Here is a 26,016-nt window from a genome sequence, read left to right as displayed (position 1 = left end):
TCAATCCAACTTTGTATTTTCCAGTTTTACTCCAGATTATTGCTACTTATATCCAAATGAGACCTATCAATTCAGATTGTTTTCTAAATAGATTTCAAATGTTTTATATGTTTATTTTGTTTTAGTTTTTATGGTACTGGGGTTTGTACTCAAGGGCATCAACATTTGTTAGACAAGCATTTTACAACTTGAGTCACATACACAGACCTCCAGAAAGATTTTAAATATTTTGTTTATATGCCTTTGTCTGATATTCTAGGTATGGCTAAAGAGATGTTCCTTCTATAATACATTGTTGTATCAAAGTGGTTGTTTTGTATGTGTATGTAAGTACATTAAAACACACTTTTCATCAAACTTCAGAATATCTATTTTTGTTTTTACTCTTAGAATCTTTCCTCCTATTTTACTCTAAAAAGACTATCAATGGTACTCTCCTCACTTAGAATCTATCCTTTTGCTGTAAAGTCATTTTATTCCATCATTGGTACTTATTCCTCTAAAATTTCTATCAACATTGTTGCCTATTTCCACATGCTTGTTCACCATACACCTAAGTAGCTCTACTTTATGCAAACTGTTTATAGAGTTCAATTAGTTTTTGAAACAGTCTTTAAAACTGCTTCTATTGATTTATATATATATATATATATATATATATATATATATATATCTTCTTTGTGTCTCAACATGTATCAGTTCTATATTTTTCTATTTCTTCAGGGCTTTGGTTTTTTTTTTTAAGAGGAACTTGTCTGTCTTCCAGTATCTTTTTATTTTTTTTTCATTGTGAGAATACCATACAGAGGAGTTACAATTACATGGGCAAGATAACGAGTACATTTCTTTTTTGTTATAATTTTTATTTTTTTATTGTGAAAATACTGTACAGAGGGGTTACAATTACATGGGCAAGATAATGAGTACATTTCTTATCAAGCATTGTAGCCTCCTCCTTTGTTTCCCCTTCCCATCCCTTCCCATCCTTCCCCCCCCCCACCCTATCCTCCCTAATGGGTACATTTCTTATCAAGCATTCTTGCTTCCTCTTTGATTCCCCTTCCCATCCTTCCCATACTCCCCCCTCCCCCACCCAACCCTCTCCCCACCCCCCACCAAAGTTGTTAAGTTCGTTTTTCAACATAACGACTTGTACATCTCATTGTTGCAATGGGTCCACCTGTATCCCTAGTGAAATGATTTTTTTTTAGTTTCTTCAGTATTTCCATTCCCCTTTTCTAGAAATCTCCCTGGGTTTCTTTTTTGTTTTCTTTTTCTCCAGAATATTAAAATGTGGATTTGTTTTTTTTATTCTCTGAATTAAATTCAATTGACACGACAGGGCTGCGTGTGGTGGTTCTCAGTCAATTTGGTAAATTGGTTCCCAATGTTCCAAAACATCAATGTTACTAAATAGAGGAAGATATTCTAAAATATGTTACCCTAAAAAATTAAAACATATTACCTGTGCTTGATAAATTTTGTAACAATCATATTAAAACAAAACAGAATGACTTGACATTCAGAAATGTTATGCAAATGAGAAAGCTACACATAATTTATTATAAAACTTGATTGGAAGTCAGTACCTTTCAAATAAAATATGCCGTCGTGTAAACAGGTAACATAGAAAATGTTCCAAAGCTAGCTCAGGTAGGAAAGTCGCTGAAACTCTTATCTGCAATAAACCACTCAGAAAATCGGAAGTGGTGCTGTGGCTCAAGTGGTAGAGCCCTAGCCTTGAGTTGAAGAGCTGAGGGATAGCGCCCAGGCCCAGAGTTCAAGGCCCCATGCAAAGAAACACCTGATTTGTTGACTATAATTTTGAAAAGGAAGTAAAGAAGATAATACATGCATCCAAAAAATAAAAATTACTGCAACAAAATATTTTTATAAACACACACTAAAGAACTAAAGAAGTTAGCCTGGCGCCGGTGGCTCAAGCCTGTAATCCTAGCTACTCAGGAGGCTGAGATCTGAGGATCATGGTTCAAAGCCAGCCCGGGCAGGAAATAAACCACTAGAAAACCGGAAGTGGCACTGTGGCTCAAGTGGTAGAGCGCTTGCTTTGAGCTCAAGAGCTGAGGGACAGTGCCCAAGCTGAGTTCAAGCCCCAGGACCGCCAAAAAAAATAAAATAAAATAACTAAATAAGTTAAGTAATAGGCTTATTCCTATCTTTGAGTAAATGAAATACATTTGATCAAAGGAATACCAGCTATAATTGTATGAGGTTGTTCTTCATTTTGTTCAGAAAAGACAAAAGTAAAAGATGCATTTAAGTTAAAAAAATATACAGATAGGATATAAAAGTTTATATTAATATTAAACTTTGTTTTCTTTACATAACACTGTTTGAAGTATAAAAACTTATAATGGATTCACATTACTATTTTAACTCACAAGTCCTGGTTTTCAATGACTTCTTGAATATAGCCCTAATCTAACTTTTATTATTTCCCTGTGTACTCTCACACATTTTATCAGATTGTTCTTTAGACGGATTCATTAATTTAAAAACACTTACTCCATTTCCAGTACTTGTATTTATGCCATTATTTTTCACATGTATGTCCTTCCTCCTACAAATGTTATTTCAAATTTGATCTGTAAAGCTATCTCCAACGAAATCTCCTCTTAAATAACTGGATTCCATCGATCTGGGTTTCACAATTTAGCATTTAATTAGAGACTATAAATTTTTGTTCTCAGTGAAGATGAAATAACAGAGACTAGATTTATGTTAATTCCTGAAACACATTGAAACCAGATAAAATACATTAAAAATACACCTTGGAAGATCAAAGGAAGAACATCTGCAAAAGATGATAAATAAATTAGGTGAACACGATAATTATCACAACATACTGTCTAGAGCTCCAAGACAGAGGTAGAAGGAGTAGGAATCAGAAAAAAAATTCCTAGAGTTGATAGTCTGAGGTGACTCAGGCAGCTGAGATGTACAAGTCGTTATGTTGAAAAACAAACTTTACAACTTTGGCTGGGGGGTGGGGGGGTGGGGATGAGGGGTGGAGTGGGGAAGGGAGATGGGAAGTGATAGGAAGGGGAAACAAAGGAGGAGGCAACAATGCTTGATAAGAAATGTACTCATTACCTTACCCGTGTAATTGTAACCCCTCTATACAGTATTTTCACAATAAAAATAAATAAATAAGTAAGAGATCTTTAGAGAGAAGACACTAGGGATCTACGAACAGTAACATAATGGTAAAATATATACTAAGAAAACAACAGCTGGCATGACCATAGCATTAGACAAAATAGACTTCAGATCAAAGACAGTGGGGATAAAGTGAGTCATTTCATAATCAAAGCCTCAATGTAATAAAATTCATAAAAGTCTTAAATGTTCATGAATCTAACAGCCAAGTTTCAAAATACATGAAGTTAAAACTGGAAAAACTACAGAGAAATAAATTTATAATAGCTTTTGTAGATTTAAATACTGCCATCTCAATAATTGAATGGCAGACATCAATTAAGAAAAAAAAGATTTTATCTTTATCAACCAATTTGATCTAGTTATCATTTATAGAATTCTTCACCAAATAGTATGGTATAAAATACTTTCAGGAACATATGAGAAATTTACCAATGTAAATCAGATTTTGAGTATGGTATAAAATACTTTCAGGAACATATGAGAAATTTACCAATGTAAATCAGATTTTGAGCTATCAAAGTAGTCTTAAGAATTTAAAGGACTCAAGTCACACAAAGTATATTCTGACTAGTTTAATTAAATGAGAAGTAAGAGAAGACTGTGAAGATCTCTGGGAAGTTCTATATATTTGAAATCCAAATAGTATGCCTACAAGCATATTCACAAATAACACATGAAACAATCAAAAGGGAAACTAGAAAGTGTTTTGAATATTTAAAAATATAAAATTATTATGTGTATACCAAAAACTGGGGGATGCAGCTAAAGCTATATGTAGAAATTTATACTAGTAAATGACTACATTTGAAAAATGTCTCATATGAAATACATACATTTCCCATTCATGAGATTTAAAACAGAAGAACAAATTAACTGCAAATTATGCAGGGGAAAAGACAAAACAAAGATTAACAAAAATGGATGGAATACAAAACAAAAATAGGGTAAAGTCAGTAAAACTAAAAGCTGTTTCTTGAGCTAGATTAGTTATGGAGGAAAAAATACAAATTACTAAAAGCAGGATTGATATGAAATGATATGACTAGAATTATAAAGGATATAAGGAAAAATGAACAACTGTAGGTCAATAAGTTAGACAACTCAATTGAAATGCACAAACCCCATGAAAGATAGATACTACCGAAGTTTATTCTAGAAGAAACAGATAACCTGAATGCTATAAAATTGAATTTGAATTTAAAATTTCCTCAAGCAATACTTGAATCTGTGTGACATCTACCAAAATTCTTAATTACAAAATCAAAGACAGAAGAAAGTCAAGATTTTAAGCAATGAGGGACAGTGTTTTAGGGGAATAGAGAAATCAAAAAAAGGAAAAAAGAAAGTTAGAGGTAATAATATTGAAGTGCATTGCACCTGTAACTAGAAAGAGCAAAACTAAACTCACTGAAACTTGTTGCCTAACAGTGGGGTAGTGGGATGGAGAAAGTGAGAGTAAGAGAGAGGGGCAATCTAAATAAACTGTTGGATATACATGTACAAAATACCATGGTGAAATCTCTTACAACAATTAACATGCACTTAAAAATGAAGGATAGGAGCATAGCACCATTAGCCCAGGTCTATCATGCTAGCTACACAGGAGGATGAGATATGAGGATCATGGTCTGAAACCAGCCTGGGCAGACAAGTCCTGTAGATTCTTCTCTCCGGTTCATCCGCAAAAAGCCAGAACTGGAGGCATAGCTCAAATGGTAGAGTGTCAGCAGTGAACAAAAAAGCTGAGAGAGATAAAAAAGCCCTAGGTTCAAGCCCCAGTCCAAACACAAAAAAAAAAAAACAAGATAAAGGACAGAAATGAAAACCAGGACTTGTCCAAGATAAGAGGATAGTGGGACGGGAGGAGAACATAGAAAAGTGAAATAAGATGAATGGGATCAAAATATTCTGTACATTTGTGAAAACTGAACAATGAAGCTTGTTGAGAATGGTTTTGGAAGATGGAGGGAAGCAGGAGGAATGAGAGGGAGCAATGGACTGGGTGAGTCTGATCAAGATACACTGTATTCTATGTACATAAGGACATGTCAAAATGAAACTAACCTGTCTAATTGATGCTAAAAATGTAAAAGAGGTCTGGGAATGTGGCTTAGTGGTAGAGTGCTTGCCTAGCATGCACAAAACCCTGGGTTTGATTCTTCAGTTGCACATAAACAAAAAGCCGGAAGTGGTGCTGTGGCTCAACTGGTAGAGTGCTAGCCTTGAGCAAAAGAAGCTCAGGGGCATTGCCCAGGCCCTGAGTTCAAGCTCCAGGACTGGCAAAAAAGGTAAATCAATATAATTTACAATATTAGCAGACTAAAGGTAAAAAAAAATATAATACCATTTTATAGCTAAAGGAAGGCTTTTGACAAAATCCAGCATTCAGTCCTGATTAAGAAAAATATTGCCAGCAAACAAAGAATAGAAAAGAACTTCATAATACCTATAGCAACCTACAGATAAATTTGGACACTTTTACTCCTAACATAAAAAAAAAAAACAAAGCAAGAACCTTCTCCTAGAACTAATAGTTTAGTAGTTTGCATAACTGACTCTTGAGTAAGCCTATCTATCAGGTCAATAGCTACTAAATAATCACTAGTGTTCAATTGAGATGGCAGGATAACAAACTAAAGGAGACTAAATTAAGAAAAGTCTAACTCCTGCAGTTCACATCCTGAAGATACACACTCAATTGGAAGTACAGGAAAAATTTACTGCACTCTCTTCTGAGTGCTCCAAGAATTATTCTTTTTGCCAAAAGACTAGACTTTTATTGGCACAGAAAGGAAAGCAGAACTCTTTGTCCAAAGGGAGAAGTCTCAGAAAGACTGAGCCTGACTGGGCTCCTTTATTTAGAATTTTTTAATATATATACTTTATTTGTAAAGATTCTATACAGAGGGGTTACGGTTACATGAACAAGGTAATGAGTCCATTTCCAAGAATTATTCTTAAGAAATATCTGTGGAATGATTTCTTTATATTTCAGCAACAATTAAGGGACTAAAAAGAAATTAAAATGTAATTTTCACTGAAACATTAACAATCCAAGTATTTGAGCTCTTTTATAAAATTTTAACTTCTATTCATGCCATATGTTAAGAATACATTTTAATGTTTATCTTAGAATCATAAAATTTTGAAATAGGGTACATTTTATCAACATGACATGATCAGCAACCCAAACATTTATTTTAGTATAAACATTGAATGAAAATGACCCAAGAGAAAGCAAGACACATTAATTTGAATAGTTTTCTGAAATGTCCCCCTCTTTTTTTACTATTCTGTTAGCTAGATAATAAGTTAGGGTTATGAAATGATGTCTTAGAAAATAGAGAAAGCCCGGTGCTGTTGGTTCATGCCTGTTATCCTAGCTATATAGGAGGCTGAGATCTGAGGGTTGTGGTTCAAAGCCATCCTGGGCAGGAAAGTCCATAAGAATCTCATCTCCAATTAGCAACCCCAACCTGGAAGTGGAGCTATAGCTCAAAGTGGTAGAGCATGAGCCTTGAGCAAAAATGCTCGTGGACAGTGCCCAGGCCCTGAGTTCAAGCCCCATGGCCAACTGAAAAGGAAGGGAAGGGAAGGGAAGAGAAAAAGAAAGGGAAGGGAAAAGGAAAGGGAAGGGAAAAGGAGAAGGGAAGGGAAAAGGAGAAGGGAAGGGGGAAGGGAAGGGAAGGGAAGGGAAGGGAAGGGAAGGGAAGGGAAGGGAAGGGAAGGGAAGGGAAAAGGAGAAGGGAAGGGAAAAGGAGAAGGGAAGGGAAGGGAAGGGAAGGGAAGGGAAGGGAAGGGAAGGGAAGGGAAGGGAAGGGAAGGGAAGGGAAGGGAAGGGAAGGGAAGGGAAGGGAAGGGAAGGGAAGGGAAGGGAAGGGAAGGGAAGGGAAGGGAAGGGAAGGGAAGGGAAGGGAAGGGAAGGGAAGGGAAGGGAAGGGAAGGGAAGGGAAGGGAAGGGAAGGGAAGGGAAGGGAAGGGAAGGGAAGGGAAGGGAAGGGAAGGGAAGGGAAGGGAAGGGAAGGGAAGGGAAGGGAAGGGAAGGGAAGGGAAGGGAAGGGAAGGGAAGGGAAGGGAAGGGAAGGGAAGGGAAGGGAAGGGAAGGGAAGGGAAGGGAAGGGAAGGGAAGGGAAGGGAAGGGAAGGGAAGGGAAGGGAAGGGAAGGGAAGGGAAGGGAAGGGAAGGGAAGGGAAGGGAAGGGAAGGGAAGGGAAGGGAAGGGAAGGGAAGGGAAGGGAAGGGAAGGGAAGGGAAGGGAAGGGAAGGGAAGGGAAGGGAAGGGAAGGGAAGGGAAGGGAAGGGAAGGGAAGGGAAGGGAAGGGAAGGGAAGGGAAGGGAAGGGAAGGGAAGGGAAGGGAAGGGAAGGGAAGGGAAGGGAAGGGAAGGGAAGGGAAGGGAAGGGAAGGGAAGGGAAGGGAAGGGAAGGGAAGGGAAGGGAAGGGAAGGGAAGGGAAGGGAAGGGAAGGGAAGGGAAGGGAAGGGAAGGGAAGGGAAGGGAAGGGAAGGGAAGGGAAGGGAAGGGAAGGGAAGGGAAGGGAAGGGAAGGGAAGGGAAGGGAAGGGGAAAGGAAAGGAAGAAGGGAGGGAGGTAGGGAGGGAAAGAAGGAAGGAAGGAAGGGAGGAAGGAAGGAAGGAAGGAAGGAAGGAAGGAAGGAAGGAAGGAAGGAAAGAAAAGGAAAGAAAAGGAAAGAAAAGGGAAGGAGGGAGGGAGGGAAGGAAGGAGGGGCGGGAAAAAGGGAGGGAGAGGAGGGAGAAAGGAAGAAAATAAATTAGAATAAAGCTAAAATGGAAGAAAATGTGAAAAGAGCAATCTAATTACATGTCAATCTTTAAGATAGAAAATGCTCATTATAATCCTTGGTATCTGGAGCAGGGAGGCTTTTTTTTTCAAGTTTTTAGGTGTTTGGATAAGCATAGCCAATATTCAAGACATCACTTGTTTCCATCAATGGAAATATCCTACAACAGACATATATGGCCACCAACTGAAGCATGGTATCTTAGTTATGTTCTCATTTTTCTAACAGGAGTGTATGCATCCATCTTTTAATTAATATTTTTGCTAGCTATGTTTGGGGTTTTTTTCCTTTTTTGGCAGGAGGAGAAGAAAAGAAGGATACATGTTATCCATAAACAGCATGATTCTGCTATTTCTATCGAAAATAAAATCGATTTCATTCATGCCAAATTATATTTGTCTGTTATGCTTTTTCACTTATAGTTAATGAATACTTAATATTTATGCACATTATAAAATAAGCCAGATGTGGTGGTTTTTGTCTATAATCTTTAGTGATCCAGGAGGTATAGATAAGACGAAGAGGATCACAGTTGGAGGCCAGCCCAGGTAACAAATATTTACAAGAATCCTCCTCAACCAATTAAAAAACTAGGTGTGGTGGCATGTGCCTGTCATTCCAGCCACAAGGAAAACTTAAAAGTAAGATCACAGTCCAAGCTGAACTGGGCATAAATGTGAGACTCTATTTGAAAAATAAAAGCAAAAGACTAGATATATGGATCAAATGGTAGGGTGTCTTCCTAGCAAACATAAGGTGCTGAGTTCAAACTTCAGTGCCACTGGAAAAAAGCTAACATAGTTTAGAGCAAGATCAGAATACAGATGCAAATTCATAGTCAAAAAATCTGGGTCAAGTCCTAGTATTTGCTAGTTAATGGATATATAATCATCCTGTGAATTCAGTTTCCTTATTTATAAAATTATAAAATGGAAATAACAAATCTTGCCATTTCTCTTTCATGACATTATATTAAATATCAGTGAATCAAGTATAGATGCAAGTGATTAATGGACTGTCATTCAAATACATTTATTTCATAAATAATGCCCATCTGAGCAATAAAAAGACATTGTGTTAGCTCCTCTACATTAGATACCAGGTTAAGATCTTCCTATTTGTTATCTTTTATTAAGCATCAATTGTACCCTAGCACTAGATCAGAGGCTTACAGAAACAACAACCCGGAGCCTAGATGTTGAGGCTCTCACTGAGAGGTAACACTATTTATATCACACTTAATGGTATGCATATTAGAAGCCACCAGCTGCTTCAGTCAAGAAATATTTTGCACAGGGAGAGGTTGATCAAGCAGTACTAAGTTATAATTAGCTAAGAATAAGAAATTCTAATGTGCTATTGAACAGGTGAATAGTTCTAGATAACAATAATGTATTGTAATTTTTTTATATTTAAAGAGTTTGGAAGTTTTTACCCTAAATTAATGATAAATGTTTGAAGGGACATATGTTTAAGTTGATTTAAACATTATATAACTCATTTCAGTATCAAAACATCAAATATTACCCCATTAATATTTCTATTTTTATTTGTCAGAAAAAAATTAAATGATAAAACAAGGGACATTTCATAGAGAGATATCACTTAGAATGAATCATTATAAATGAACAAGGGCTTACCAGACAGATAAAGTAAGAGCATCCCAGGGAGAAGTGTGTACAAGAACAACTGATATGTAAAAGAATAATATGTGTGTAGAGGACAATGAAAAATCAGAAATCTGAAAAGTAATGCCAAATATGTACCATCAAATTAGAAATAGACTGTCAAATGGAAAAGGGAATGGAACTTTGCATGGTACCTATGCAGACTAATGAAGGAGCATAATACTAAAGATGTTTGAAGAAAATACTTGCAAATCATGTCCCATATATGTGTATGTACAAACTTACTACTAAACAATAAAAATATAAAAGATTCAACTGAAAATGGCCAATGATTCTAAACAGACAATTCTCTGATACTTGCAAAACCCTGTCAATTTCACAGGCATAGTGATAGCCAACAAGTAACAGAAATGAAATTATCTTTCATTTTTCCAATTGGAAGGTAAACTAATCCTGGTTAATCTTCCTGACTTAAGAAAAAATAACTTGCACTGCTAACTTCACCATGGATTCTTCTGGTATTTGTTCAAGATTCTAGGAATGTAGGCTAACCCCATATTAAATGTCTTTCTAAGCACTGTTTTTGACAGCTTAATTTGTTAAAGCCCATTTACTGAAGATGACTAATCTACTAGACCTATCTGTGCCAAGCAGATGGACACCATTTTGGAGTGTTCCAATCACTTCTGTCCAGCTCCATTTCCTCACAGTTTCTCTTTACTTTGGATGGAAGGAAAAAGAAATGAATACTTACCACACGCACTACTTCTCAAGGAATTGTGACATTTAATCTTCCTATCTCTCATCTAAATTACAAATAAGGAAACTGGTCGAGAAAGGATAAGTAGCTTTCCCAAAGTCATTTAATTAGCTGACATAATTTGGAAAGGGATAGTAGGAGAAAAACAAGGAGAGGGTAACAATGCTTGACAAGAAATGTACTCATTACCTTATTCATGTAACTGTAACCCCTCTGTATAGCATCTTTACAATAATAAAAAAAGAATTTGAGTTGGGCTGAACAGCATGTCATTCCCTCTAGAGTTAGGCAATAGGTACTCCTACAGAATGACACTTTTTAGAACAGTTATTCTTTGTAGATCTGTTCCCCTGACCCCACTTTCAATGCCTTTTTCAAGCTGGAGTTTGTGTACCTACTAATTTAAAAAGAATGATAACATTTACATATTTAAGACCTCTCTGGTTTATTCCCTTGACAACCACACACCTAATATTAGATATGAAAAGATTCTCTGTGAGTGTTTGTGAGGTTTTAAAAACTTCAGTTTGGGAGAACACAAACTCTTAGATTTTTCAACAGCAAAATAAAGTTGGTAGGTCTGCATCACTACAGAAAATATTTTCAATAACATGAGAAACTGGTTGCAAAAAATTAGCTTCAAGTAATGCAATGTTTCAGGTTACTTTCACATTATATAATATAGAATGCTATATGAAAACAACCCATAAGGAAACCCACCAAAAACTGTTCAAAAGGAGAGGGGAAGAGGAAGAGGGGCTAACAAAAAATAATATAGATGGAATAAATTTCAAAGTACATTATATATATATATATATACTGTATTTGTCACAATGAAGCCTCTCTTTTTTGCCAGTCCTGGATCTTGAACTCTGGGCCTCAGCACTGTCCTTGAGCTTATTTTGCTCGAGGCTAGTGCTCTACCACTTGAGTCACAGAGCCACTTCCGGCTTTTTCTGCTTATGTGGTGCCTCATGCATGTGAGGCAAGCACTTTACCACTTAGCTACCTTCCCAGCCCAATGAAGCCTCTTTTACAACTAATCAATGCTATTTTTTTAATAAATCAGTTGAAAAGAGTTTTATTGTGAAGTAACACAAACTTTTGTGTTCTGGTTACTTTCACATTACCATTCTTACCTGGACCTGTAAGCTAAGGCATGATGCAGCTAATCTAATTCTAATTTCAACAAGTCTAATTTTAAAATAGCTGTCAACCATTCTGTTTTGTAAGTTATATACTTCATATAGAAAAAATTCATTGTAGCATTATACCCAGCAAAAAGTAACATGGCTTATGGTTATACATTCATATGCATAGGTATTTATGTCTAATGCATATTTTTTACAAATAGGGTTATATAATACAAACTTCCCTATTACTTTGATTACAAACAGCTGTGTTGAGATATAATTCATATATATATATATACTATTCACCCATTTAAAGTATCATCTGAAAACTTATTAGAAATGCAAGTCCCTGGGCTCTACCAGGAACTACTGTATTGGGGTTCAGCTGTCCTTTTGATTCTGGCATGTATTAAAATTGGGGAATTGCTGCTGTGAGTGTCTGTTACTGTACTATAATAGCTGTCATTGTTTTGATTTAAATTCTCAAAATTATTCGGGCTACATTAATTTGTTTGAAATATGATTACAGTACAGGCATAAATAGGACATATCTATAATAGAAAGAGTAAGGCTATCTCTTCATTTTTTTCATTATTAACGTAAACACACCAAAACACTTCTACCTCTCCTATTTTTCTGTTTGACCCTTATTCTTTCCTCCCATAGCTTTGATAAATGAACAATTACACCATTTCTGCAGCATTAAGATACCAAAGGTTAGAAAACTTCGCCTACCTGACAGTCATACTTCTAAGTAATTACTCTACCACTAAGCTACATCTCCAGCCTCTAATTCTCACATTTCTATAATAATATCCATGAGACAATGAACCTTATAGACTAACTCTCATTAGAAACTGGGTTATTGGAAAAAATGGGATTTCATTAGATTCAAAGATCAGAACTAAAGGGGACTATAGAGCTGTCCTAACCTAGACTCACATTTTAGAATTATGAGAATGAAGCACAGAAAAATTATATTAAATACTGATGCCACATGGCAAGTGCTGCCTTTCTCCTGCATTTACTATATATTGTATGCTACCTCATTATAATGGCTTTTGACCAGATATACACATGAAAACCACGTTGGGAGATTTCATTTAAAGATATATTCTGAAATATGCATTCTCATTTTACACTAAGCAGAAAAGTTTGATATACTTTAACTGTATCTTGAAGACATTTGTGGACATCCAGTATATTTCTCTAATTCATTAGCACTATAGAGGACAGTGAATGTTAACAAAGTCAAAAGTATTTGAAGTATTAATATACACATGAATAGCTTCACAAAGCTGTATTCTATGTTCAATTTGTCTTTATATTCCCTCCATTCATGTTATTTGCTACTTCTTACATCAGTGGTTTGCATCCAGTAGCTCATCCTGTACTCTAATACCAACTATTACCAATGTGAGGTAAGCCACCAAATAAATATGATCTTTAATACTATAACAAAGACAATTGTAAAACAACATCAATGAAAAAACTAGAAAATTTAGTGTATGGATTCTGTGATATTTGTTTTGGCTGTGTGTAATGGAGAATCAATGTTGACAGCTAAGATATTCTTTAAGAAAGTGGCATGTAGCAACACTCTCTTCACAAACCAAAACAATGAATAAACTCTAGAATTTTTATTAATTTAAGGAAGGCATACTCTTCTATATCAAGATTTCTCCTTGGTGGATACCTCTATTTTTTAGAGAAGTTTTATGTTCATAACAATATCTGACTACCAAAATGCAGAAATTTACCACACCACTTCTCTCCTGGCCTTGTTCATATACACCTACAACTTCTCCTTCTATGTATGTCCTGAACCACAAAAATTCTGGTAGGTTTTATAAGCTTTGCTACTGCCAAAGGCAAAGTTTGGATTACCTGTAACACCACAGAACTGTGAGTATTGCTGGTAAAGATGCGAGTGCTTCCTGCCTTGGAAGACTGCAAATGGGAAGATAGGCCCATTTCGCTGTTTCCAAGGGACAGTTTCATGTGTTGGTCTTCCTCTTCCACAAGAGATCTGAAATTTTTGTAAAATCAGAAAGAAAAGCAAATCAAAACATGAATAACTCACAATCATGAAATTATTTTTAAACATAATCAGTCACTACTGTCAATCATCTGATTATAGATTATGATGTAGTTTGTTTTGTTTCACTGCATTCCAGGCTTGTATCAATCACTTTGAATCATAGAAGAAATATAAACATAAGATATTTTTCAGGATTGAAAATATACACAAGAACTGGGAGATGATTTAAAAGATGGCATTAAATGATAGTCACAAAGATTAGTCTAGCATCACTTTTGTTATTTCTCTAAGAAAGAAATGCCATCAAATGGCATTATTTAGTTAAATTTGTAATATCTAATTTTAAAGATGAAACTAATAGTTTTCATTTATTGAGTAGTTAATATGTATCAGGTACTTTCCAATAATTTTATACATATGACCTCATTTAATCCTTAAAAATCCCATTCAGTAGGTCCTATTTTATTATCATCTGTTTATTTAGTGTATAGCTAACAAGTGAAAGAAGTGTTAAAGTAACCTATCTAGGGTCATAATGTTCTTAAAATGGTTGGATTAGGATTTAAATCAAGGTCTAATCTTATTTCAAACTCAAGGTCTCCATTAACAAAAGTCAAAGGTCAACACTAATATATTAATAAATTACTTCCATTTCTGATCATTTAATCAATTCAGGCTGAGTGAAATTTTATACATGAAATAATTTAATATTTTTAAACTAAATAGCTATAGCCAATAGCATCTCTGACTTTTCATACAAATGAATAAAATAAATACAGGACATTCCCCATATGTATGTAACTAATTTTTCAAGGGTCATAAAAAGTATTGGAGAATCTGAAGTCAATAGGACACTTACTTGTCCAGGTAAGAGGACGAAGTATGTGATAGTAAAAGGCTTCTTGTTATATTAAACTGAAAATTCACCATTAGGGAATGACCTCTTATTATTCTTTAGAAGAGGTACACATGGTTACAATTCTTTCTGAATCAATTGCCTAAAAGCAAGGAGGCTACAGTTCCAAATTGGTGTGTATATTCATGATAGAAATTGCTAAATAATCATTAATTTAAAAGAAAGCAACAATGCTTGATAAGAAATGTACTCATTACCTTGCCCATTTAATTGTAACCCCTCTGTACAGTATTTTCACAATAAAAAACAAATAAAATAAAGATAATGAATTTAAGTGTTTTCCATTTCCCCTATTTATCTGTAATTTCCTTAATGTTGACTTAATTTGCTTTTCTAACTGGACTATCAAATATTTTAAAGAATCCACCTATTTTCCTATATCTATAACCTGAGTTGATCACCTTTGACAAGAATTAGAGTTTTAAGATATACAATAAAGTCTGTTTTGTGAATTCAGAAACCAACCAAATGGTTTTAAATCTTGCAATAATTAGCAAAAACTCTGGCCTTAAGGGGGACATCAGTTCTTCTTAATGATACTAAAACTACAATCTAACTAAAAATGAATGAATAATATATAACCATGTTTTATTCATCTGTCATGGATATTTAATAAAGAAAATTTTAAATAGGATTTTAACAAGCATTAAGAAAATGAATATAGCCTTCCACTAGAGCTTCAGAAAAAGATTTAGAAATAGATTTCAAAAGAATTGTTACATATAATATGCATAATATGCAATACTCAAATATACTTTTCAATCATTTTATGGACATTTAAAACTACAAAATCAATTTGAAAATTCAAGAACATATTAATGGATACTGGTATCCCCAACCAGAACATTTCTATTCATCCGTAGTAATTTTAATAGGACATTCAAGTAGGCCATTTTATTAGTTTCTATATTCCCTTCACAGAGCCTGACAAGAGAAGCTTAATATATGTCCTCTAAATGAATACAGATCTCATTTCTTGTGGATCATTCCAAAGACATTTCTTTATCATTCAGTGTTTAAATGACCATCAATTATCATTTTTATAAAACTGCAGACATGAAAGAGAAAGGATTAAAGCTAATAATGCATTGCCCTATGACATATCCTGGAAATAGCCTTTTCTGAATAAGCTAAAGATAACAACTTGTTTACTTATGATATATGTCTCTTTTACTTAAAATTGAGAAGCAAAATATGAAAATGCAGCCCTTTCTTGGAAGTATGATATGGTTGGCTTTCTAATTAATTACTTCAAATTCTGAAGAAGCCTTCACTAAAGTAATCATCTTCATGACTTTTTATCAGTCTCTCTTGATTTGTCAATATTCAAAACACTATTGTTTCAGTGTCACTAAGAGTACATGCTATGCCAATCTTCTTAGAAGACTCGACATTCCCTTTCTACCTCCTTTTCATTAAGTTTACTAACTGGATGTGAAGGGCATCATTCTTCAACATTGATAGGAGGTGACACCTCTCTGTAAACCCTAGGCCACAATTATTTTGGACTCTGCTTAAAGGACTAATGATCTGAGTTAGTCCAAGAACAAAAAAATTAATGTATTTTTCTTAAGTTATGTAATTGAGCATTATGAATGCCAATGGTTCTCAATTGATGGGGGGAGTGAAAGGCATTTTGCTGTCACCACCTCCCACAAAACACGTTTGGCAATGTCTGCAGATATTTTTCATTGTAGCAACAAAAGGAGGGTCATGCAATTACTGTCATCTCTTGGGATGCTGCTAAACATCCTACAATACAAAGGACAGTTCTGTATGTCAAAGCTGTTCTCTGGCAAACATGTTAAGAGTGCTTAGGTTAGGAAATTCTGATACGGGGATTGACATCCTCATGAAATGTGTCTCAAGCAATTTTGTGTTTCAAATAATTTTCAAGTCCTCTAGCTGACTCCATTAAGTAACGTTAACAATATTAAAATACAACAGAAGTATTTATTACCAATATTTCTTCCAAGGCTACCTAATAGAATATATCTTCTCTCCGCATACCTAACAGTTTGAAAAATGAACAGTTCACAAACATATGAGTGGATAGTAGCTTTAAACTTCATAAGATAATTATGTGCAAAAAGAGAAATGGTTTTCTTAATTTAGCTAAAATAATTGTCATCTGCATTCACTTTTAGATACTGTTACAAGCTAGTGAATTCTATCCAAAGGGTCCCGTTTCAAGAACACTACAAAAGTACTCAGAGGAGAGACTGTATTCAACAATTTTCTTTCAAAAAATTAAATCTTTCTTTCTTTCTTCTACAACATTATAGTCTATATACTGCTGCCAAGCAACCCTGCACATTGAACACATTTCATTTTCAACACAATGACCAACCACAGAGCACAAAAGCAATCTTTCACAAAGTGTGCATGAATCAGTCAACTGTATTTGCTCAAAGGAAACAATTACTTTTTTTTGAAGAGTATTAGTTTAGAGATAGAGGCATTGCCGAATCATTTCACTGAAAGCATAGCAAATGTGGCCAAGCTGAACATAACACAGACTGCCATTTCTCTGTACTGTTGTGTGAAGGAAAAGAAAGGAGAGAAGTCCAAGCAATTGTCGTATGTTAATGCAGTGATGCCAACATTGTAATCTTGCCTCTAATTTTCCATATTTTAACAATTACTTCTAAGAAAAACATATGTAAATAATATAAATATACAATTCACAAAGATGGAAGTACAAGTGGTTAGTACTTAAAAATATTAAATGTTCAACTTCATCAATATTCCACAATGTGCAAATTTAAACAAAAATTCTATCTTTAAATCAGTAAAATTATCAGAGATTAAGAAATCATACTCTCAAAAAATGAAAGTGCAGAAAAACACTATGTCCTATGCTCTATATGGAACTGTTCATCTAAATGGATATTTGAAGAGAAATATTACAAACCACTAAATGGATTTTTTTTCTTTTTACAGCAACTATCATGATAATGAAGTATTGTGTAGTACATGTTTATCTTGGAAGGTGGGCTAGAGAAAATGTGCATTATTAGCCTGATTCAAATATTTTTCCAAATAACAGTTATATTGAAGTTTAATTTGGTAGAGGTTATATAAATAACAATATATTCTTATAACTTATTATATAAAAATGTTTGTCTGCATGCTACTTTGAGGAAAGAAAGAATATGTCTTAATTGTATCACTAGAGCACAAAGCCATAAAAAAATTTCCAATACTCCATCTCCACACCAAAAAGAGACCAAATCCATTGAAATAAGTACTTTTGTGTTTTTAAAAAATGAGGACTCACCTTAGTAAATTATCAAAAATGCATTCCCTTTCCTTTGGTTTTATCACTGCAAACACCAATTCATATTACAACACTAAGAAAGATAGGTGTGATTGTCAAAGAGAAGGGAACATCTTCATGCTGTTTGAAATTATTATCATAGAAGTACAATGAAACACTCGACTTTTCTTGGTAGACAGGTTATGTGTGCCAATTATTAAACTGGCACGTTTTTTCTTGCCCATACCAAATGAAAAGGATAACACTGCTAGATCTATGAACAAATGACTGCTCCTTGTATTTTCCTGTACTCTTTGGAATTTGTGATAGGAAAAAAATGAGTCAGGCCATAAGTAAAATTCTAAAGTGGATGAAGAACACTTCTGTCCTTTCTTTAGTTACTAACTAGTTTTATAATGCTTCCTTTGCTTTTAGATATTAAATGTAACAATGGAAAGTAATAATGCAGTCTCTCAGTTAAAGGAGTCTTTTGCGTTAGTGTTTAAAGTACTATATGAATATTTTCAAGTTCTAGGTTAACAATGTAATCATAACCAAAACTTGCTGCCAAAACAGCAATAAGCACAAAACAAAAACAAGAAGCCATGAATTCTTAGACAACATGACAAGGTACTGACTCATGCTTTCCACCACCCATTTCCCAAAAAAAATAAAATGCATATTTCTCACACTCACAATTTTAAAAGAAAATCAAACAAAATGTTTTCTTCAAAATACTCCCCTGCCATACTTTTCCGCTGTGAAACAGAGAAGTGTCTTCTGGCAACAGCATTTGCTAAATGAAACATTGCTTGTGATAAAGTTGCATGGCAGGTGGAGGAGAAATGTTGCCACTTGCTCTCATTCTCATTTGAATTTGAGTGCTAAATCTGTCAAGGTATTTCCTCCCACCCTTGAGTAATGAATTTAGCAACTTAAGATGATACAAGCCATTTCCCATTAGTTTTCACATAGATTCAAAGTATGCATATCTGCACTGAATTCTGAAGATATTAATAGCTTTCCTAGTCTCCCCTTCTAACCCTCCAACCAAAATTGAATATAAAATCACACACACACACACAACTTCTATTATGAAAAATGAGGAATGGTGTTTTAAATAAAAATCAGAAACAAAATTTCCAACTCCTGAAACTACCATTTGTATTTCTGAATATTTTCATTGAAGAACTTAAAAAGGCAGAAAACAAAAAAAACCTTAAAACTCACAAGTATTAAAAGATTTGTCCCCCATCTAGTATGTTATTTACAGTATAATTGTATGAGGAAATTACAAAAAACACAGTAACCTCTCTTAATAAAGCATACATTAATCTGTTTTAGAAACTTAAAAAGGAACAAATCTTCTTAATGAAGTGTTTACCTGAAAAGAATCAGGAATAACAGTGCTTTGATAAGTCATCTGTATCTTAAATTACATAAATATAAGTTATTGTTTGTATGAAATGATAGTGCTAATGGAAACCTTAGAATAGTATTTACAAAATAGCTGCTGTTTTTCCAGAGCTTTCTTTTCTGCTGTGACAATACCAGAGTCCATAAAAGAAAAAATTTCAAGGTGATAGGATTATACTGTAAAATAAGTTTCCAAAGTAGAAAGCTATTGTGTATGTGTGTATATATAATATATATATATATATATATATATATGCATCTCATAAGCACATGTCATATTTAAAATAGAAACATTAATAAATAGCTGATGTCTGCTTTAACATAGGAATAAGATCTCTTACACAGCACCTGCTGCGTACCTGGCACTGTGCCAGTCACGTAGTATGCTATTTAATCTTCCTGACAATCCCATTTTAAAGACAATGAGGTAAAACCCAGAGATATGAGGACTTGCTGTGAGTCTAATAATTATAATTTGAGCCCAAGTTTAAACCCAGAGCCCACACTGTTCCCATTACATGAAGGCTAAAAATTTTAAATAGAAGACAGTACAAGGAGGACAGTAGAAATGAATTCTGTTAGATGCAATAAATTTCCTGGTTTAATTAATTTAATGTAAAATTATCTTCTTTGGGTTTGGAAGAGAAAGAATTGTAAGAGGATGGTGAATAGATACATTAACCGTATATAGGAGGGATAACTTCCAACATTCTATACAACAGCAGGAAAAATAGTAGGAAAACTGTGGTGGACAAGAATTAAATGAGGATTTAAAAACAGCTAATAGAGTAGATTGAATGTTCCCAACCATAATAAATGATAAATTTCTGAGATGACAGGTATGTCCATTACCCTAATCTGATCATTACAAATATACACATGTACTAACATACAACACTATATCCCATAAATATTACAATTATGAAGTGCCATTTTAAAGTTTAAAATATATTTTAGGCATAGTAGAACATATATGTAATCCTAACTACTCAAGAAGCTAAGGCAGGAGACTCCTTTGAGTTTCCTCCTTTGAGGAATTCAAGACCACCCTTGACAACATACCAAAGCCCTGTCTCAAAAATTAATATATATGATAATTAAATAAAAGTATCCAGTTTTACCATTGTGTTTCCATTAAAGCAATGCCAGTGTTAAATTATTCCCAACACATACAGAGTAAGAATGGATAGACAGACAGATAGATAGATAGATAGATAGATAGATAGATAGATAGATAGATAGATAGATAGATAGATAGATAGATAGATTGATTGATTGATTGATTGATTGATTTGGGGGAAATTTTACATTACTGATATCAACATTTAAAAGAACAGATTCTGAATCCCAGTGCCAACTATCACAATCACAGAAGTAGCACTATGACCAGATAAAGGAATCAGGCTAGACAAATGGAATGACCAAGGATACTTCATTTGATACACGTAACAAGAAGAAAGTTAATTATCCAAACCAAAAAACCATTTGCACTGAAAAATCTTGTCCTTAAACTTTAAGTCTCATGCATCTTGACCAAAAAACTCTTCTACTTAAGAATCTTGGCTTATGTATTATATTGTTTTTCATTGTTCATATTTCTCATAATATTCTAGTGACAACAAAATAGATAGATGGGAAGATGGGTAAATAAGTGAATGGAGGGATGGGTGGATGGATGGATGGAAGGCAGATAAGAACCTATTCTACTTCCTGAAGTAGAAATAAAACACTAAGAAAATTATTGAACTATTTAACATTTGTTCTACACCTGCTACATAAAACAGTTCAGTCAAAGCTTTCCTTGCCTTTAGGAAGTCATCTAACTTGAGAGAGTACACAAGTGGACATGGTGGTAGGAAGATGGACTATGAAGTAGTGGGTTATGGAGAATAGTATGTGCTGGTAGTACAAAAACGTTCTAGCAGCAAGTCCCACTCTGCAGCTAGGACAAGGCTTGCCCATTCAAAAGTCTCACTGTACCTGGAGCAGTGAGCCTGCCTTCTTCTCCAATTACAGAATGAAGAAACTGCTATGGACACTCAAATCCCTTCATCAGTACCAAGCCAAATTTCTTTCGACCAAGGTGTCATTTTACTCCTATGATCTGTAACTCCCCAACTCTGAAATGTGACCATTGTGCTACAGTGCAATTTAAATATTGGATTTTACTTGACTAAAATTTCAGTTTATTAAATATGCAAAGCATCCAAGTTATCCAATTTTAAAGTTTATTTTAAAGAAATTCCATAAACTTGAAACCAATTGGAAATCACTGAGACAAAGTCATTTGGAAACAGGAGAATCATTAATCACAAAGTTAGTAATTCATGGCCAGTCTGAGTGGAATGTTTATTTCTCTTTTTAAAAGAAAATATGAACAAAGTAAAAAAAATAATTATATGTAATCATTATTTTATTCTGAGTTTAAAAGTATATAATTGACAACTCAAAGAGTTCCACTGTCTATATAAATTCAAAATCCATAAAAAAAACTCTCTTAATTTCACAATAACCCAGAGGCATCTCTATTTTAATGAATGTAGGAATATTTTAGTATCAAGTCATTAATATGTTTTTAATGTGATCATATTTTCAGTCCAGGGGTAGATAAAATAATATCTCAAAGTAGTGAGTTTTGAATTCCCAAAGCTCATCTCATACATGGAGGTAATGGAAGCAAGATATCGAGTTTAAATATTATTTTTATATTAAAATTATTTTCCCTTTTTTGTTATTTGCCTTACCATGAAGTGATTTTTACCCACAAAACTATATTATAAGAACTCATATGCTCCCTCCTTTCTGTGTACCTCATACAGAAACATATTCATTATTTGCTTCAAGTTGTTAGAAAATTTAAAATAATACTTATTATAATTTAACTATCTATTGCTCTACTATTCTATACATTCAAATATCATACTTCATAAGTATAAATGTAATTATTGACCTCAGAAATTGTTTCTTGAACTTTCTCCTTAAATGCCATCAAGATTAACCATTTTATTATATTCTTGCATGACTATTTCAGCTAAGATCCACTACAATGTTCCATTTTATACAATAAGATAATTTCACATAATTAAATAAAATAATAAAATTGCTCTAGGAAGCATTTCTATTAGTCCATGGTATAGTTACTCTAAGGAAGGAGTCTGGTTGATTGATAACTTGTTGATTGATTGTAGTGCTGGGTATCCAATCCAGGCCTCTTACATGTGAGGGAAATATTCCACCATTCAGGTATATCCCTAGCACTAGAAATTTCAAATGGAAGAAAATTGGAATAATTTACGATTGTATGTGTATGTGTTTTGAAAAAGTGACCTCTGAATTGTGAGGTAGCAATAAAATACTATCTTCAATTATAAATGTAAATTAATGTAAAGAACATTACTTTCCTTCCTTCTATAGAGATTTTTTTGTTGGTGGTGGTGGTCGTGGGGTTTAAACTCAGGGCTTGGGCCCTGTCTCTGAGCCATTTGCTCAAGGGTAGCACTCTACCACTTTGAGCCACAGCCCCACTTCTGATTTTCTGGTGGTTAATTGGAGATAAGTGTCACAAGGACTTTCTTGCCCAGGCTGGCTTCAAATTGTGATCCTCAGATCTCAGATTTCCTGAGTAGCTAGGATTACAGGCATGAGCCACCAGCACTAGCTTCTATACAGATTTTTAAACCAGTGTTTCACATCCAAATTACAATCTGGAATTGCCACAGTGCAGGCGAGATGCACACTCAGAAGAGTCATCAAGTAGGCAGGAGTAACAGGGAGTCAAGGTATTAAGTTTGTCCACTGAGATGGAAATTATTCCTCTAAAGTCTAGTACTCTCGCCAAATATTCATGAGCTACTTCTTAAAGTAATCATCAGTTTAAAGTCTTCAAAATCCATTATTTTCTTATGCTTAGGATACTCTACATATCTCTTAATGATTATTTCTGGAAGCTTGGTGAGGCAGAAGAAATTTCAGCAATCTCAAATGAATGAGAATGCTGATGACACACATTCAACAGCCATAGATAGAATGTTTTAGATTCTAAAAGACAATTGCTCTCATCATAACATTTCAGTCATCCTTGACCACTGATTCTTCCACATCTCCTCTGTTTAATCAAATTTTAAGTGCTAGTGAATCTCTCTAGTGTGTGTGTGTGTGTGTGTGTGTGTGTGTGTGTGTGTGTGTGTGTGTGTGTGTGTGTGTGTGTGTGTGTGTGTGTGTGTATGTTTCTGCTCATTCACGCATGCACCAGTCTGGAGGCTTGAACTGCCCCTGAGCATTTATGCTCAAAGCTAGCTCTCTATCACTTGAGCCACAGCTCCACTTCTGGCTTTTTGATGGTTAATTGAAAATACAAGTCTCATGGACTTTCCTGTCCGGACTAGCTTCAAACCAGGATCCTCATATCTAAGCCTCCCGAGTAGCTAGAATTACAAGTGTGGGCTGCCTGTGCTTGGCTTCAGCATGTTCCTATTCTATACCTCCTCTCTACTATCACTGCATCTAGCACAGTTCTACACTGTATTGCCAATTATTGGATTTAGTTATGTTTCTAAGTATCATATCCATGTGTCTAGCATTTTTCATACTGTGATAATATTTATAGCTCAGAAAAATCACTCCCTTGCTCAGAAGCTTTCAGTGACTCATTGCTTGTTAAACAAAAACTAAATCCTATACTGTAAGATTCAAGGCTTCTGAACTAGTCCTTTTTGAATAATTGTACGATCAACCAGATTACTCATAATAAATATATCTTAAATGATTAGAGGATAGACAAAAATTCAAATTGATATTCCACACACAATTGTTTTGCTTTTTTATATTGTCTTTACATATTCAAAACCATGCTTTTTTTATTACAACCCAAGTCATTTGAAAAATCCATTTTATTTAAATATTTTGAATGCAAATAAAGTCATTTATTTTTAAGTCATTTATTTTAAACATGAAACCTGCTAAACTTCTGTAATTACCCCGAAGTTTATAACATAAGGATAATTTGAGCAATAATTTACATTTATTTACATTAAATCCTAGTAGTTTCTTCTTCTCCTAGCCATTCATTTCTCTTATTAAACTATACACATAAAACACATTATCATTTAAGTACAAGTATACTAACTATAAATTTAGCACAACTTCCTTGATGTGCCATGACTATATAGTATTTTGGCCACTGATAAATTGTTTGTGATAAAACTCTTTTCATCAAAGTGCCAGTGGTTCATACCTATAATCCCAGCTACTCAGGAGGCTGAGATCTGAAGAGCACAGTTTGAAGCTACCTCATGCAAGAAAATTTGTAAAATTGGAACAATTTCTTACAATGCTTGTACTAATCTAGAAAGGTTGTGTTCATTCAGAGCTTGCTAAAACCATGACCTCCCAAAGATATCACCACCTAAGCCAAGCAAGTTATCACAAGTAGTTATATGGAGGACAAAAAGGACTTTGCAAATGTGAGTGAAGTGCCCAAATGGCCCAACTTATCCACACTGGTCTTTAAAATTGGAAAAGTAGGTCAGAGAGCAATGTGTAAGTGATTCAACCTGCCTCCATTGAAGAAAAAAGGGAGCAAAAGTCAAAAAATACAGGTAGCCCTTAGACGTGGAGATTGTCCTTCTGCTTATAGCCAGTAATAGAGAAGCATTTGTAGTCAATGATGAAAATGAGCAGAACTTAGATTTTCACCTAGAACCTCAGCCCTGATGATACTCTGATTTTTAAATATATTTTTATTGTAAAGATAATGTACAGAGGGGTTACAGTTACATGAGTAAGGTAATGAGTCCATTTCCTATTGAGCATTTTTACCCCCTCCTTTGTTTTTCCCCTACCATCCCTTTCCTCCCCACTTCCCCAACTTATCCCCCCAAAGTTGTAAAGTTCGTTTTCAACATAGTGTCTTGTACATCTCATTGTTACAATGGGTCAATATGTATCCTTACTTCAGCATTTTGTTATTTCCCTTCCCCTCCCCAAATTAGAAAAATGTATATACAAGATGCAGGACAGCCAGAATCAAATACAGTGACAACAGGGGTTGTGCTATGGGATAAGAACATGCAAAGAGACAAAAAAATCACATAGCACATTATAAGTACATTAAAAAGAACAACAAGAAAGATAAAATCTCTTTTGTCCCTATCTTGGGGTTTATGTCACTTAGCATCAGATTATACTTTTGACCTCTTCTGATTTTTAGCTTGCTAAGTGAGACCAGTAAAAAATTTCTGACTTCAAAAGACTGCCACATTACGTTACATATATGATGTTTCAGACCATTAGTTTGCAGTAATTTGCTATGGCCACAATAGAAACCTAATAAATGGAGAGGTTTTTTTCCCCTATTAAGTGCTTGAACATGGTTAAGCAATGGGATAATTGTGTCAAGAGCATATTGAACATACTCAGGTAGTCTCTGTGGAACATGCTAAAAACAACACACCAGTTACAACCATGGTCAATGGAAGTTAGATACCATGTAGGAGAATGATTGAATAATGCTTCAAGAATACCAAGAAATAATGAAGTTGATCCCAATATTATTTCAGCAAATAAAATTAGCCTGGTATTTTCCTATAACTTCACACTTGGCAGTTTACAATCATATTCCCTTATTATTAATCCTAGTAAAATATAACCCAATTGATAGTTGGCATAAAAGCAGCAAAAGTCTAGGTTGGGCAGGGACAGCTAGTAGTACACAGCTTGCTTAGCCCCAGCAAAGTCCTGGGTTCAATATCCATCACCACAAAATAAAATAAAATAAACCATACAAAACAATATGAAATAAGAATTAACGAAGATCTATATAAATGAAAGGGCATTATAAAATGAAGAGCCGAGAGCTGGAGGTTCATGCCTGTAATCCCAACTA

At 34.4% G+C, this 26,016-nt stretch overlaps 1 protein-coding gene across 6 annotated transcripts in view; it reads right to left on the bottom strand.

Annotated features, from left to right (window-relative positions):
* Klhl13 (kelch like family member 13) overlaps nt 1-26,016 on the bottom strand; it is a 164,661-nt gene that overhangs the window by 20,574 nt on the left and 118,071 nt on the right. For all 6 annotated transcript variants that reach the window (XM_070039852.1, XM_070039857.1, XM_070039853.1 and 3 more), the window contains one exon: nt 13,389-13,530. In XM_070039852.1, the coding sequence (XP_069895953.1) occupies nt 13,389-13,530 (142 nt within the window). The remainder of the gene's footprint in view (nt 1-13,388; nt 13,531-26,016) is intronic.

This window comes from Dipodomys merriami, unplaced genomic scaffold (genome assembly GCF_024711535.1).
Source record: "Dipodomys merriami isolate MVZ:Mamm:240054 unplaced genomic scaffold, mDipMer1.0.p SCAF_3, whole genome shotgun sequence".
In the NCBI taxonomy this organism is placed as follows: Eukaryota; Metazoa; Chordata; class Mammalia; order Rodentia; family Heteromyidae; genus Dipodomys; species Dipodomys merriami.
This window is presented reverse-complemented; position numbering and strand designations above follow the sequence as displayed.